Here is an 18,058-nt window from a genome sequence, read left to right on the forward strand (position 1 = left end):
ATAGCTTTTAGCTGATAAGCTAGCTGATAGCTTTTAGCTGATAAGCTAACTGAAGTGTTTGGTAAAAATAGCGGTTCAACTAGCTGATAAATGTAAAATGACATAAAGGGTATTATTAATTCATAATAAAAATTATATCATTAATTTAAGTATTTGTAATTTTGTAAACTAATTTTTCTTTAAAAAAATACTTTAAATTTATTAATTTAATATATCCTATGTATTATAAATTAAATTAACTTTTATTAACTAAAATTTTATCTTATATTTATTATCATTTAAGTGTTTCCACTTTATAAAAAAAATAACATTTACCTCAAAAATAAAAAAAAAGGTAGCACTAATAGAGTAATACTAATAACAGAGAATAAAGAAAATAACACTTACCTCAAAAAAAAAAAAAGTAACACTAATAGAATAATATTATTTTGTTTCGTAAAAAAAAAACGAAGGTATATATTTTTTCAAAAAAAAAAAAAAAAACCAGCTGATATATATACAAAAATTGGAATAAAGGGATAGTAGTCTTTATTACGTAGCTTATTATAAAAATTATAATGGATAAAAATACAATTTAAATGAAATAATAAGGGTAAAATTGGAAGAAAAAGTGAGAAGCTATAAGCTATAAGCTCAAACGCTACTTGGAATAGCTTCTGAAAAATAGCTTATAAGCTCGTGAAATAAGCTATAAGCTCATGGTGAAAAAGTGTTACCAAACATAGTTTTTTTTGTCAAACAAGCTTATAAGCTATAAGCTAAAAGCTAAAAGCTCTTTTTTGGGGTCAACCAAACATACCCTTAAATGATGGTGTCATCATGAAGGGTACACTTCCTTCTAGTAAGCTTTGCTAGTTATTAAAACATAGGTAATGTTCTCTATGTTTCATATTAAGTGATATGGTTGACTCTGTCATACATATCAATGTATGTTTTTTTATTTTTAATATCTTTAATTCTCAATTAGAAAAACTTATGAAAATTTAATATTTTTAAAATATTCATCGAGACGAATACAACAATATCTTATATTATATTATTCATCTTTGTATATTAGTAAAAAAAATATGATCAAAATAGGTTAGATCAACAATCCACATTATCAAACAAGTTATCTATTATAGAACGGAGGGAATACTATTTAAGATTGTTCATCTTAATTAAAAGTTAGATTTAAAACATATGTAAGCCAACTATTAAAATAAGTGAACTAAAACTTTATACATTAGAAATAAATTTTCCTATAATATATTTAAAATGATAAATGTTTTCAAGTTTATTGAAAAAACACCACCACATATACGCATAGTTTTAAAATCCGGCTCGGACCGGCTGGTTGAACCGGTCCGATCGGAAATCGGATGGTGTTTCGGTTCGATTCAAATATCAAATCGGCTGTGTAATTAAATCGGTACAAACCGGTAAAATTCGCTAAAAACCGATGATTCGGCCGGTTTAATTAATAATTTATGTTTAATGTCATTTAATAAATCCATTTAACACATTCTTTTCACAGAAATTCCATTTAACACGTATTAATGTATCATTACTCTGGTTTAATGTTGGTTAGTACTAATTTTCTATGCTTTAGCTACTTTGACTTTTGGTTTAATATTAATTAATACTAATTCTATATGCCAATTTGTAGAAAAAATCCGAATTGGAAAAATTTGAAGGTGGTGGGAACTGAACCATGAACGTGAGAGTGAATCACAGTAGCTTAACCACTGCAGCAACTATTTGTTTGTGTTAAGAAATATAATACTATATGGGTCTGTTTGGTTAACCCCAAAAAAGAGCTTTTAGCTTTTAGCTTATAGCTTATAAGCTCGTTTGATAAAAAAAGTTCTGTTTGGTAACACTTTTTCACCATGAGCTTATAGCTTATTTCACGAGCTTATAAGCTATTTTTCAGAAGCTATTCCAAGTAGCGTTTGAGCTTATAGCTTATAGCTTCTCACTTTTTCTTCCAATTTTACCCTTATTATTTCATTTAAATTGTATTTTTATCCATTATAATTTTTATAATAAGCTACGTAATAAAGACTACTATCCCATTATTCCAATTTTTGTATATATATCAGTTGACCTTTTTTTTTTTTTTGAAAAAATATATACCTTCGTTTTTTTTTTTACGAAACAAAATACTATTATTCTATTAGTGTTACTTTTTTTTTTTTTTAGGTAAGTGTTTTTTTTTTATTCTCTGTTATTAGTATTACTCTATTAGTGCTACCTTTTTTTTTTGTTTTTGAGGTAAATGTTATTTTTTTTATAAAGTGGAAACACTTAAATGATAATAAATATAAGATAAAATTTTAGTGAATAAAATTTAATTTAATTTATAATACATAGGATATATTAAATTAATAAATTTAAAGTATTTTTTTAAAGAAAAATTAGTTTACAAAATTACAAATGATATAATTTTTATTATGAATTAAGAATACCCTTTATGTCATTTTACATTTATCAGCTAGTTGAACCGCTATTTTTACCAAACACTTCAGTTAGCTTATCAGCTAAAAGCTATCAACTAGTTTATCAGCTAAAAACTATCAGCTAACTTATCAGCTATCCGCTATTTTTACCAAACAGAGCCTATATATGTAACTATATTACATATTCATTTTTTCCAAAAAGAACACATAAAATAAATAATACACAACATATGTTTTTTTAGAAGATCTACATATATATAAATATTAATATACACATTACATGTCAGTTTTTTAGTTTTTAAATGACCGAGTCATCGGTTCAATCTGATTTAATCTGATTAAATACCTATAAAAATTTAATCTTGAGACCGGGTCATCTTACCGAGTTATTCGGTTTAATCCAATTCAGTCATGCGGTTCAACCAATGACACAGTGGTTCAATCATTAACCTAGTGACCCAGTATCCCTATCGAGTCGATGACCGAGCCGAGTTTTAAAACTATGCATATACGTTTGAAAATCATTTCCCTTTAAACAATTTCAAAGAGGAGTATTTTACTTAGAATCTAGCACTAGTGTGGTTTTCCTTGTAGTCACTTCTACCGTAGGGTAAAAGAATCTTTAGATTTTAGGAGAAACTCTTGAGTGGACACAAGGATTTGGACCTTCTATTTGGTCACAGTCACACACACAAAAAGGAAAAAGATAAAAGAAATAATAATTAAATATCATTAATTTTCAAATGATTATATCATGTTCACTTTTGTGTGTATGTAACCAAATAGAGGGTCCAAATCTTTTATGTCCACTCAAGAATTATTCTTTACTACGTACCTTTCTATCAATATTAAAGGGACAAACACAAAACAACATATACTTAAGATACATTTGATAACTATTTTAATTTTATGAAAGGTTTTTATGCACTGTAAAGAGATAAAATTATTTTCATTTTTTTATATGCCAAGAGGTAAATCATGACCGAAATTTCTAAGCTTGTTTATATTTCAGTTAAGGTATTTTAAGAATTAATTTTTTTGAATTGTTTGTACGAAAGTGCAAAGGGAAATTCAGTTTGTCATATATTTGACGTGAATGAGAATGTAGAGAAAAAAAAATCATGCAATTACAAAATTAAATACACATTCATTTTTATCGAACAATTTCATTATAAAAATAAATAGTGAAAATTACAATAGGTTCTACTTGTGCATAGATAAATTTACCATGGTCCAGAAATATGATCTTTCCCTTTACTAGCATGAGAGGTTAAAAAGTGATGAAAAGTTAGTAAAAACATAATGAATTCTTATGATTAGACCGTTGGTAATGTTGCTTCTAAGTGTGCTAATGTGACAAACACAACACACGAATATAAACTTAAGATATAATTTTGTGAAGGGTTTTTACAACTTCATAAATGCTAAAAACTATTTAACTATTTATAGGAGAGTGTGGACTTTATTCATTATAAAGATATCAAATCATATTAAGTTTTTCTGCATGCAAAGAGGAAAAAAAATATGGCTGAAATTATCAAATTTATTTGTTTAACGATTTTATTTCTTTCCTTATTCCTTGTCGCAGCAGAAGAAGACATTGGAGGTAAGCCATCTTTTTATCCTTCTCAAATTTTCTTCTTTACTTCATAGTTCGTACGCACTCCTTTATCGTGTTTTCAGTAACATTATTTTACTCTCTTTTTTCATTATAGGACATCTTGAATGTGTAGAAGACGAAGATTGTATGGAAGAATCTTGTCCGATTTTTTCTGTTCACAAGTGCAAAAATTCCGGATGTGAATGTGATGAAATGTTTCGTTGATTCTATGTGTACGACTCGAGAGAGTACAAAATGATCAGTAGAGAAGAACGAGTTATTGTGCTAGCAAAAGTACTGATCAATATACCTTAAGTTGAAATATTCCAAGAGATGTCATTTAGTTATTGTGCTAGCATCCAAAAATTGTATTTTTTTTCTTCCTAATATCATATTCCTTGCAATTATAGTTTCTTACTCGAAAACGATGATGATGAAATGAAATAGTTCAACAAAGAGTATCGTTTATATTATCTTCTTCTCTCTGCACTTTAGAGGTATCACCATGGCCTCAAATTCAAGCATATGACACATTCTTTCTAATCCCATCACCATAAGAATAACTTTAATAGTTAAGTTGGAAAATAATTTTTATCTTGCTTGTAAGTCTATAATTTTATTCAAATTCTCGTATTATAGAGAATCTTGATTTGTAAATGTTACTGATATGTTGAAAAAATTGTAAATTAAATCGAGATTAAATTTATGTTCATTTTTAAAAACGCAAATTTGTAAAAAAAAAAATATTATGATGAAAAATTTGTCTGAAGAGGCACAACTGAACCTCGAGTCTGCTAAGGAGTATTTTAAGATTTCTTATATTTTTTAATATACTATAGATCAAACAATTAGTTCTTCTCTTTTGATTGCATGGAGTAGATTTTTAACAACCTTAATAAAAAAGGGATTGGAGATAATCCTGCTACTTGGCAGACTACTTTCATGACAACATGTTGGTATTTGTGGAATTGGCGAAACAAATCTATTTTTGAAATAGGATTTCAAAGACCAAGCAATCCAACACTGGTAATTCAAAAGTTTACTAGAGAGATAGAAGACAATACGAAGTTGGTGCATAAAAGTCCGCATCAAAAGGAAACTATATACATCGGTTGGATGCGACCTCCGATTGGTTGGGTTAAGCTTAATTGTGATGGTGCTTGGATGGGATCTGGTACTCTTGCAGGGTGTGGAGGGCTTCTTCGAGACTCTGATGGAAGATGGATCAAAGGCTACTTCAAGAAGATTGGAATGTGTGATGCTTTTCATGCTGAAATGTGGGGCATGTACCTAGGTTTGGACATGGCATGGAGGGAGAATAACACTCATCTTATACTGGAGAGTGACTCAAAGATCTTGGTCGACATGATTACTGAAAATTGCAATTTTAGTGGAACGACTCCTACTTTGGTCAGGCGTATTCGACAACTTTTGAGTTTGAGTTGGACTGTCAAAATTACCCATACTTGGCGTGAAGGCAACATAAGTGCTGATTGACTTGCTAATTTCAGCATTTCGATGGATTTTCTAGATTTTCATATTCTGGAGACTCCCCCTAGTGAGCTTCAGAGTCTTTTGTTTGATGATATTTCCGGGACTTGTATGCCTAGAAACGCCCGTTTAATTTCTTAATTTTTTTTTTCTTTGGACTTTGCCCTCTTTTGTAACCAAAAAAATCAAACAATTAGTTCACTTATTAGAAAATTTAGGCGGTGTAACACATAAAATTCATTTTGGATTTTTAGTTAGCATTGAAAAGCTTAGATCGATGATAGGAACTCGAAAGCATGTGGTAAATATTTTGAAACTTGTCTAAAACGTGATAATTCTCTTGATCTCGATGGTGAAATTTTATTGGAAAAATTAAAAAAAATTATAGATGTTTTAACTATCATGTTATATGATATTTAGTATTTAAAAGACTTTTAATTGTTTTCCTAATGCATGCATAATAATACTAAATATTTTCATATGTTGAAAGAAAGATTTCTAAATTGAAATTGTTAAAATCTTATTTGAGATCTACGATGTTACAATATAAATTATATATTGTAAATAATTTTTTAAAGAATCTCGATTATGAACGAATTATTAATGATTTTAAAAAAAATTCAAAGAGACTGATATTTAAACAATTTTAAAAGCTGTCACTTTTTTTAAGGGTATCATTCTCTTAATTCACCCAAGACATCTAAATTCAAACTACAACCCTTATCACATTCAAGCATAGGCAGTATTGCTAACCATGGAAAAAACTGTTCTAAGATCTCCAACATAGACTCTATAACCAAGAAAATCTTAGAGATCAAGCCTATACATAACAACATGGAAAACCAATCAAAACACCAAACAATATAACCTGAAATTTTTTGTGGATTATATTTCTCAAACACCGGTTATCATTGATACTTTAAGTAAACCCCAAAGTATATACACTCTTATCAAATTCAATTCCGAGACGTATATATATACAATGCACTCAATCTGTTAACAAGAGGTATGTTGATTTGTTTATCGTCTTTGTGCGGCGTTGTTTGCCTTTCTTGTTTTATTCAGGTATTTGTTCGATTCAATTGTCAGACCAGCTTCGATCTAGTGCAGATCCAATCAATGATTTTGACATCGTTCACGTTGCAGATCCGGAGACATAGGTGTTCCAGATACTTGAATATAGTCATATGTGTAGGCTTTTGTACCTTGTCGTTTTATGTTATTAATATGGATGTTGTGAGTTTGTTCGCAAATTTATCTTTTTTGTTGTTAACGAATTTGCAGTGTATCGATGTACTCTATTAATTTGAATGAATGAATATTATTTATTTTTGTAAAAAAAAAACTACTATACTTTCTCTTTCAGAAAAAAAGAGAGCTACTATACTTTCGAAATTAAAAATAAAAGTTACTCTAAATATTACTTTTTTTGTCATAGTCCTTACACCGTATAAAATCCGTCAAATTAATATGTAACGATATAAATTTATTACGGAAGCGATATATTTCATATAACTTATGGAGGAGAAAGAGTGACCCTTAAAGACTAAAAGACAATTTGCTCTTATGATTATAATGTTTAAGCGGCTATTTTCCTTTTCAAAAATGGATGTTGAAGGAGAAAAATCAGTAGTAATAAATAAATTATCTGATAAAATAAAATTAAATCATACAATCTATTATTAAATTATTTTGAAAACTCGGTATCAAACTTAATTGTCCCGATTAATGTCGGAAACCAATCCCACCGTATACCGTTGGGGTTCAATAAAGTGAAAACAAAATCTTGCATGGACTATCTCAACTAAAAAATTGTTAACATTAAGAGGATTTGAACCTCAGATCTAGACCACGCCTATTAATATGTCTAGGAATATCATTCATATTAGTCCTACTTAATATGTCTAGGAATATCATTCCCATTAGTCCTACTTTCTTGTTGTTGAAGGCTACTTCCAAAACAACAAGAGATCGCTGAAAAATAAAGTGTTAAAGGTTACTTCCAAATTTCTAGCATCTCTCACAAGTCATATGTTTATGTTGGAGTTTTAAACTAATGAGGATGTTGACACTCATTGATCGACTTAAATGATGGTGTCATCATGTTGGGTACACTTTCTCCAAGTAAGCTATGCGAGTTTTTAAAATATAGGTAATACTTCATCCATTTCATATTAAATGACACCGTTAACTCTGTCATACAATGGTTATAGACTTTCTATAACCTATGGGTCACACAGTCATGTAAAAAATATCACTTCTAATGCACAATGTAATGTAGTTAACTTACACTTTCTCAATTGACCTATAGAAATGTCAACAACAATTTAGGATTAATTACAAAACTATAATGTTTAGCGGCTAAGTATTACTCATCCGTTCCTTTTTAATTGTCATTTTTGAAGATTTTTTTTTCTTTCTTATTTAACTGTCACTTTCAAAGTTCAATGCAACATTAAATGTTGTTTTACCAATATTACCCTTAGATATTTATTGCGGAGAAAGAAACATATGAAATGAAATATTAAATTAATAAGGCCATTATAGTAAAAGTAAAAATAATTGTATCAAAAGTAGTAACACTTATTGATTGTCTTGGTTTATGTAAAATGTTAAAAAGTGACAATTAAATTAAAAAGAAATGGAGATAGTATTTTGTATAAACCAATAAAAAGTATGAAATGAGAATTAGCTAAGATTATAATATATACTAATCGAAAAGCAACATGATTTTTTTTAGGGGACATTAAAAAAAATCGTGAGAGTATTTTAAGAAATAAAAATTTCTAGTTTTTCGTATGGATGTGCCATGGTAAATTTAGATTTTTCACTGGACCACTCCTTTTTTTTTAAGGAACTAGACCCACTTCTTTTATGCACGAGTGTTGTGAAGTATCTACATTTAATGTATTTTTATTACTCTTGGTGGTGATTGTAAATATATATAGGAAAAGGTCGTGTCATTCTTATGATTAGCAAATTTTTCAAGTTAATTTTTATTTTTGTCAAGTAGTTTAGTGACTAAAGTTCACACAATTAAATGAGGAGAAGTGGGGTGTCTGGAATTTGAACTCCGACTCCTACATATAATATGCAATATCTCTACCAACTGAGCTAAACTTATGGGAATATTTTTCAAGTTACTTAATAAGTGTGTCAAAGGGACAAACACAACAACAATATACTTTTGTCATAAAAACAACGATAGATACATTTGATAACTATTTTGATTTTATGAAAGGTTTTTACAACTCTATAAGTGCTAAAAACTACTAAATTATTTTTAGGAGGACAAGGAATTTATGCACTATAAAGAGATACAATTATTTTCAATTTTTTATATGCCAAGAGGTAAAACATGACCGAAATTTCTAAGTTTGTTTATATTTCAGTTAAAGTGTGTTTGGATGAGGGAATGTTTTGAAGGAATGTAATATTTTGAGGGAATTCAACTACTCTAAGGTGAATTCTATTATTTGAATTCACCTCAAAGTAGTTGAATTCCCTCAAAACATTACATTCCCTCAAAAAATTCTCTAATCCAAACACACTCTTAGAGTATTTTAAAAAGAATTTTTTCTTTTGAATTGTTTGTACGAATGTGCAAAGGGAAATTCAGTTTGTCACTAGACCATTCATATATGGTGTTTTCAAGTGCTGGCATTTGATGTATTTTTTATTACGCCTAACGACACTTAAAAATAAACGTCGTCTGATTTTTTTAATCAAAGTAACATTTTTTTTGACAAAAATAAATTATATTCATTCATTTATATTGATATAGTAGATCGATAGTCGATATAATGCAAATTCACTAAAAATAAAAAGGATGAATCTGCGAACAAACTCACAGTATCCATGTTAATAGCATAAAACGACAAAGTACAAAAACCTACACATATAGTTGTATTCAAGTCTCCAGAACTGCAATGTGGACGACGACAAAATCATTAATTAGATCTACACTAGATTGAAGCTAATCTGATAATTTGAACCGAACAAATACCCGAATGAAACAAGAAAGACAAACAACGCCGCACAAAGACAACAAACGAACCAACGTCGCACTAATATGACGAAATCACAAAATAAAAAACGAAATAGATGTGAAAATCACTTATTTCAATAAAAAGGAAAGAGAAAAACGAGTTAGATATACACCCAAAACCACCTCTCTTTGATGGATGAAGGAGAAGAAACAACCACAAATTGAGGGTGAGGGCAATAGGGTCAGCTGACCCCTCTTGCCTATCATGTTTTTTAACCAACATTTTGATATTTATGCAATTTGGCCCCACTTATATATTATTATTGTCTTCATATAATTCATTTATAACATTATAACAAATTACAAGACTAATAAAGATGATAATGAGTGTTGTAAGGGTATTAATTTAGTAAACAAAAAGTTATTTTACATAAAAAAAAAGTGTTGTAATTATTAAACTGATTAAAATAATTTGTATTTTTTAGATAAAATTTTCTTTTATGAAATCCTTATTCAATGTTCTTACGACATTTGTTAGCAAGACCCTAAAACTACTATTATACTATAAACTACTCTTTATATTTGTTGAAAAATGACTTATGATTGACGACGTTCATTGGTTGGAAAAATAATTAATCAATGTTATATTTTTTAATAAGTTAGAAATGAAAAAAGATCAACATTTAAGAGCAATTATAAATATAACTTATATAAATATTTATCATTTACATATTTATATATTTTTATATAAATTTTAATGATATGACATTGATCCCACCTACTCAAATTTCCGAATCCATCTTTGAGAATAAACTAAGGTTTTGGTGACGGCTCACAAAAGAGAAAGAGATAGAATGTCTCTAATCATCAAGTTAAAAGGTTCTATTTTTTAATCAAAGTAACATGTGTAGTTTTTTTTTTTTTTTTTTGTAAATTCAATTGAAAATTAACTCTTCTTAAAACATGGTTTGATAGTGTATATTAATCATTTCAAGAAGAGAATTTTAGTTTACATTCAATATAACATTATTTTGTAAATAAATATGAATCGTATATTTGATGCAAATGAGAATGTAGGTAAAAAAAATCATGCAATTACAAAAGTAAATGCACATTCTTTTTCTATAGAACAATTTCATCATAAAAATAAATAAGCTTAATAGCAGTTTTCGCCCCTTAACTTTCACGAAGTTGTGATTTTGGCCCCTTAAGAAAAAAACTACAAAATCACCCCCTAAGTTTTGCAACTGTAGCAGTTTTGGCCCCCCAAGGCCAATTTTTGGTAGAAAAAAATAACATGTGGCACCTCACTTAGGGTGCCACGTCAGCGTAGACCGAGTCAAAATTGGTCTTGGATGTCAAAACTGTCACACATGCAAAACTTAAGGGGCGGTTTTGTAGTTTTTTTTCTTAGGGGGCTAAAATCGCAACTTTGAAAAAGTTAGGGAGTTAAAACAGCTATTAAGCCAAATAAATAAAGTGAAAATTACAAAAGGTTCTTTTTTGGATCAAGTAGTCTGGTGACTAGAGCTCCCATATTTTAAATATGAAGAAGTAGGGTGTCCGAAGTTCAAACTCTGATCCCTACGTATAATATGCAATATCCCTACCAACTAAGCTAAGTTCACGAGAATATTTATGCATAAGTAGGTTCCTTAAACATCGGTGCATTATCCCTATAAATAAATTTACCATGGTCCAACATTATAATCTTTCTCTTGACTAACATGAGAGGTCAAAAAAGTGCTGAAAAGTTAGTTAAAAAAAGAATATTTATGATGGGACAGTTGGTTATGTTCCATACTAAGTGTGCTAATGCGACAAACACAATACGCAAATATAGTTAAGATACATTTAATAGTTATTATAATTTTATGAAGGGTTCTTACAACTTCGTAAATGCTAAAAACTACTTAATTATTTATAGAAGAGTGTGGACTTTATACATTATAAAGAGATCAAATCATATCCTGTTTGTCTGCATGTAAAGAGGAAAAAAAGATATGGCAGAAATTATCAAATTTGTTTATGTTATGATTTTATTTCTTTTCTTATTTCTTGTTGCAGCAGAAGACATCGGAGGTAAGCAATCTTTTTATCCTTCTCAAATTATCTTCTTTACTTCATAGTTCGTACACACTCTTTTATCATATTTTTAGTAACATTATTTTGTTCTTTTTTTTTTTTCATTATAGGAAATTGTGAATGTATAAGAGATGAAGATTGTTTCAAACAAAAAAGAGATGAAGATTGTCACAAAGAATATTGTATGATTTTTTATGTTCATAAGTGCGAAAATTACAAATGTGTATGTGCTGGAATGTTTAATTGATTATATGCGTACTAAGCCAAAGTACCGTTCAATATGTCTTAAATTGAAATATTTCAAGAGATGTTGCTTAGTTATTGTGTTAGCGTCCAAAAGTTGTATTTTTTTTGTCCTAATATCATATTCCTTGCAATTATAGTTTCTTACTCTAAGATGATGGTGAAGAAATGAAATAAGTCAACTAAACGTATGTTTGGTTGTGCGGTGACGAAAATTAATTTTGACCCAAACATATAAAATAATACTAAATATTCTAAATTGAAATTGTTAAAATCTTATTTGAGATCTACAATATTACAATATAAATTATATAGTCTTGCTTTGATTTCAATTGAAAATAATTTTTTAAAGAACCTCGATTATGAACGAGTTATTAATGATTTTAGAACAAAAAATTCAAAGAGATATTTAAACAATTTTAAAAGCTGTCACTTTTTTTAAGGGCACCATTCTCTAGATTCACCTAAGATATCGAAATTCAAATGAGGACTCTGATCACATTCAAAACATAAGATGTGTACAAATGGGAGAATAAAATGTACAATTACAAGTTAGCACAAGCATTGTTGCTAACCAAGGAAAAAAAAATGCTCTGAGATCTCCAACACAAGACTCTATAAAACCAAGAAAATCTTAGAGATCAAGCCTACACATAACAACATGAAAAGTCTATCAAAGCACCAAACAATACAATTTATTGTGGGATTATATTTGTCAAACACCAGTTATCATTGATACTTTAATCAAACCAGTTCAACCAAAACACTTGACTAGCATTATGATATGATGATGATTTTACCGTGATTCATATCATAATTGATTTTACTTTCTATCAAACATGATTTTACATGCACTTACAGATCGCCTATTAAAGAGGTTCTCATGTTGGTAGCGAGAGTTTACATATATAACAATTAAGTTGTTGTACACAACAAAGTTTATTTTACATTCACTTAAGCCACACATAAATTTTACCTTCTGCCATTTGTGTTGAAAAATTTACATGCTTTTTTACCTCACTTAAGCCACACAAAATTAAAAATAGTAATTGATATGGCTAGACATAAATCATGTGTATATCCATAAAATAACTACTAACATTATGGCAATAAAAAAATAATTCATAATTTATGATAAAATATTATATGTTTGTTCTATGTAACCCGACCTATCTAATAAGATAAGGGTTGCTTCTTGTAGTTATCCCTCATCTCAAACCTGATGTCAGAATATAAAAAAAATATCCTTAACTTCAAAGTTCAAACTCAATTAACAAAAAACAGTAAAACACAAACTAAAAAGGAAAAGAGGTGCAACAAAAAACTAAAAATCTCTGAGGCTCCCATCAACCAATCGTACCATCTTATAATTTGGGTTGGACAAACGCCTACATAACCGACTCGTAAGTTTTTTTTTTTTGAACAAAACCAACTTGTAAGTTAATGATTGTTTACGGTACAAACACATGTCCGAACTATATTTCACCTAATGCAGGATTCTAAACATATAAACATAGCCTAAAAGTAACCAAATTAATCATGGACCAAATCTTACAAGGTCTGATACACCATTGGTTATGTGACATGTAAAATAACAATGTGCTATCAACAAATGGAAGAATATGTAATCATCTTTTGTATTTAATTTAATAAGTACATACAACAGTTAAAGAAGGAAAAAAAAAAATGGTGGCTCACAAATTACAAGCCAGAACAGAAGTTAGAATAAGCTTCTCCCCACCAATGGGAAAATAGAGGGAGATCAAAATTAACTCAATAAGAAAAAAAGAGAGTGATTTTTTTAATAAACATTATAAAACCACCTGAAAATTGTTAATCCTTGTGTAAAGCATCATCGAGATCGCAATCAACTCCTATTCGATTTTTCAAAATGGTTTTGGCATCTAAAGGTGTTTTACACATGTATTGAAGCTCCTTGCATCTCACAACATCAAAGTTATACCTCTTGTAAAGCTTCCTTTGCCTTGAAAGAAAGAGTCTCTTCATGAAATCTTGGTAAGTAGGGTCTCTTGATGTGTATAAAAAGTAGGCATAACCTATTACTAAGCCAGTTGCTGTTGTGAAAAAAGTAATCGGCTCCATTACATCCCATGAGAATTCCCAAAATGTTAGCCTGAAGAAGAGACTAACAGTAACTACACCGAAACCTAGTCCGGACCATAGGATGCGGCGCATCTGCCTATGCGCCAACACGTCAATTTCTTCTTTCTTATCGAGCAGCTTCTTTAACTCTTCCCTCAGTGGATCATTGTCTGCAGTCAGTGCTAATGGAACTGCTCTTCTAACCAGATCAACCACCTGTAAACATGTGACGTGTTGACCAAGCAACAAAAGAGGAATCAGCATGTTTGATCCAACATGCATTCATGTTATAAACTGAATTTAATGTAACGAATATCGAGGCGTAACTCATCCATACAAAACCGGCTTGTACAGTGAGGAGTGCCTCCTCTTTATAAACTCTTCTCAAGATTCCTATCTATCCGATGTGGGACTAAATCCCACCCGAGAGTTGGCCGCTAACATTTAATGTTACTTATTCAAACTCTAAAATGCATAACTTTTTCTAAGGATCTTGGAACAAACAAGGAATGAAAAGAATTCACTGAAAAGTGCAAACATTTGATGCATTGTTATGTTACAAAGAGAGAAATAGAAAATATATACAAAAAGCACATAAAAGATTAAATTACCCTTAGTACAACTCTATAATAATATTTAGTAACTCTTATAACAACATCAAACAAGTCTATAACATTATATAACAAAAGTTCTGAAAGTTGAAGCACGGCTGACAATTTTCAGTTCCCATACAACAAAGCATAACTGTGGCTTTAGCCTTTCTTTTTTGAGACAATGTGGCCAGTTCAATAAATATAAAGCATGCTCTTGAGAGATAGAAATGAATAACATCAAAGAATTAACAAAGACAGTTACGAAATTTCTAGTATCTATTATTAGTTTATGTTGGAGCTTTAAACCAGTAATGATGTTAACACTGAACACTCGTTATCATACATTATGGTGTTAACATGCACAAACCAAAATACTGATGGAGGGTACACTTCCTCTTCTTTTTATCTGACCTTAAACATGAATGTATTTGATTGTTGTTTGCTTAATACTTACATCATGGTATTAAGAATTTTGATTTTGGCAGCAGAGTTCCAAAGAAGCATTCAGATATTGAAACAATTAAACACTTGATTCTAACTTGACAATGGGATAACCCTCTTCACCACCACAAAGGGTCTAAGCTCTTAACTTTTAATAGCTTCCACACAAATCTAACCAAATGCCGGGGGACCATGAAAAGTGGATATAGGTAATAGACCTTGACTTTATCATGCCTTAGGCGAGCCCCGCAAAATCAATTTCAGCATATAAGCCAATCAAACAGAAACAAAGAGGGGAAAATAGGGGTGTGCTTGGTTTTACAAATTGATTTTACTTTCTACAAATATAATTTTACATGTATTTGATTGTTGTATGGCAAAATTTGTTTTGCCTCCAAGCCTTACTTTAATATGATAGAAAATTTCAGGATTAGCAATTTATATGGCCACCTTCAAGCCTAAGTTTGATTAGAAATGGTACAACTGCCTTGAAAAATTTACTTGCTTTTTTACCCCACCTATTAATTATTGGCAAAACTATTAAAACATATAAGATCAATGGTTTGGCTATAGACATTATTATGTGTATATTTGGTTTCACTTTCGCACGAGGCAAATTTTTCGGAGGTGTATAATTGATTCTACCTCGTGAATTGATTCTAACTCAAGAAGCTAAAATTTATAACTTTTGCTTCTATAAATGATTTTCACCCTCGAATTCATTGTTCAATTCATTTTTACATGAATCTATCCTAATATAAACCACTACAAAATCAAATTTTGTCCCGACAAACTCAATTCACCAGCTTCATCAAGATATATACTAACTTATTGAAGTTATGTATCCAGATATATTATACCTAACTTCAAAACTCAATTCACCAAACAATAAAACACAAACCAAAAAGGGAAAAGAGATGCAACAAAAAGTTAAATGCAAACCTTATCAGGATGAAGATAGACCTTATCCCTGAAGAGAAGAATAACACCAGCTTCATCAAGAACCTTAGCATATGCAGCAGCCTCTTCAGAATTCCTAGCAACACCCATACTCTCACAAGCTTCAATAAGTTCATTATAAGAAATAACTTCTTTTCCATCCATACCAAGTTTCATCTTTAGAGATTCCACATTCACCAATCTCATAAGCTTCTTAGCTTCAGAGAAAGATATAGTCTCATCTTTCCCTTTACCATTGCTTTGCACACCCCCATTCTCTGATGAATCATTGTTGCTACTATCAGAAGATGAAGAACACATACCCCTTTTCATTTGGTTCATCACAACAACTGAAAAATATCCAACCCCTTTTCTCTTTTCACCATATTCCAATCTAAAATCCCTCATATTCATCAAAAATGGATCAAAAGATTGAATTTTTCCACCATAACTATGATTTCCATTGAAAATTGAATACGCCCTTTTTCTCAACAACCCATTGCTCCATCTACTCCACATTTTTAAAACCAAGAAATAAAAATCAAAATTTTATATTCAAAACACACAAATCGAAGAAAATAAACACAACCCAGTATTTTTATGAGCATGAAAAACTAATGTAACAACAACCCAGTTTTTTTTCATTTGAAAAAATGAAACTTGTTTAAGAAATGAAAAGAAAAGAGGAAAGTGACTAATTTGGGAAAGAAAAACGTGTGCAATGGCTTAAGGTAAGGAACATGTTTGACAAAGTTTGATATAGTTTACAACCACAAGTCATACATTGCGTTGAAATAGCTAACATTCTTTGTCGTTGGTAGTTAACGGTTTTTGACGGAGGATGGAACATTTGTGTTTGCGTAGGAACTAGGAAGACTTGACACGACATGGACTTGGTTTTGGATATAGTTGTCGGGTAGGATCCGAGTCATGTCAGTTCTTTTAAGGAAAATGTAGTATTTTTCTAAAGAGATTTAAGGAATGGAAAATGTTTGTGTACACTTTGTATCATTATTATAAACAAAAATTAATATTTTAGATTCATTTATTGAAAGATGTATGTGGTTTATAATAAAGATTATATGTATCATTTTTTAAAAAAAAAAAAATTATATACATCATTAATTGAATGAATTTAAAATATAGATTTTTGTTTATAATAGTGATCGAAGAGGGTGCATACATTTGTTTTTCTCTTTAAATAGTCTTTAAATAGAGTGATAAATATTACACGAAACTGTGTCCCGCAAGTGTAACTCGGTTTGTAGTTATCAGGGATATTATGTGCAGGAGTCGGGGTTCGAACAACGTATTCCCCACTTCTCCACACATAATGTATGTGAATCTAGTCGCTATACTACCTGACAAAATTTTTTTTACACAAAACTCATACCTTTAAATAGGAGATATCGAGTTTGAATTCAAAACATAGTTAATATTTAACATAACAATTTCGACATTTATTAGCTTAATTAAAACTTGCAAAGTGTACATATTTTGAAAGATATCAAGAGTAATACGATAAAAGTGATGCGACTTAAAGAGAGATAGAGATAAACTCAAACATTGGATTTTTTTTTTTTAGAAGACTAAATAAAACAGCAAAAGGAAAAAGAAAAGCGTAAGGAAGACAAACACAAACTACTCTTTAGAAAATAAAGTTTCTGTTGCGTCCATCTTCAGAATATACAAGAGATCATATGAAGGTGTGACATGATAAATAAGATCATTATCCGAGGAGGTTTCAAGTTTGATTAAAAATATCCGCATTGATTTTTCTTTTTGTGATTGTGAAGAATGTAATGTTACCTTGCCCTATCAAATCCTTCACGTTTTGAATTAAAATACCATAAACATGAAACTCAATCGTTGGATTGATGTTGAGAAATATGAAGCATTCAAATACCGTTGTTGTTTTATTAATGAATGAACTTTGAGACAATTATACACTTCAAAAATTTTACATATTAGGATAGTTTTTTTTTTTTTGGTTACAAGGATAGTTTTTTTTTAAAAAAATACTAACAGTTAGTTGATAAATTAATATTTACTCCTTTTAAATCCACGATCTCCAACTTTTTATATCCTAACTTAAACCATTTGAACTATTTAACTTCCCTTGTATCTTAAGATG

The 18,058-nt window shown here is 29.7% G+C and overlaps 1 protein-coding gene and 1 long non-coding RNA gene across 2 annotated transcripts; one reads left to right on the plus strand and one right to left on the minus strand.

Moving 5' to 3' along the window:
- The first annotated feature begins 11,373 nt into the window (after nt 1–11,373).
- On the plus strand, nt 11,374–11,922 carry LOC11435331 (uncharacterized). Its single transcript, XR_003011940.2, has 2 exons — nt 11,374–11,602; nt 11,716–11,922. It is a non-coding gene; the product is annotated as an uncharacterized lncRNA (long non-coding RNA).
- Nucleotides 11,923–13,461: 1,539 nt separating this feature from the next.
- LOC11432079 (calcium uniporter protein 5, mitochondrial) lies at nt 13,462–16,805 on the minus strand. The gene is made up of 2 exons (XM_003616045.4): nt 15,928–16,805; nt 13,462–14,167 (listed from the first exon to the last, which is right to left on the minus strand). Exons 1-2 carry the CDS (start codon nt 16,441–16,443, stop codon nt 13,682–13,684), a joined length of 1,002 nt encoding a protein of 333 aa, XP_003616093.1. The 5' UTR covers nt 16,444–16,805; the 3' UTR covers nt 13,462–13,681.
- Nucleotides 16,806–18,058: the final 1,253 nt, after the last annotated feature.

This window comes from Medicago truncatula, chromosome 5 (assembly GCF_003473485.1).
Source record: "Medicago truncatula cultivar Jemalong A17 chromosome 5, MtrunA17r5.0-ANR, whole genome shotgun sequence".
NCBI classification, from domain to species: Eukaryota; Viridiplantae; Streptophyta; class Magnoliopsida; order Fabales; family Fabaceae; genus Medicago; species Medicago truncatula.

Coding starts and splice junctions, on each gene's coding strand:
- LOC11432079 (XM_003616045.4), bottom strand. CDS start 16,443: ATGTGGAGTAGATGGAGCAATGGGTTGTTGAGAAAAAGGGCGTATTCA. Junction 14,168..15,927: donor TCTATCTTCATCCTGATAAG/GTTTGCATTTAA, acceptor ACATGTTTACAG/GTGGTTGATCTGGTTAGAAG.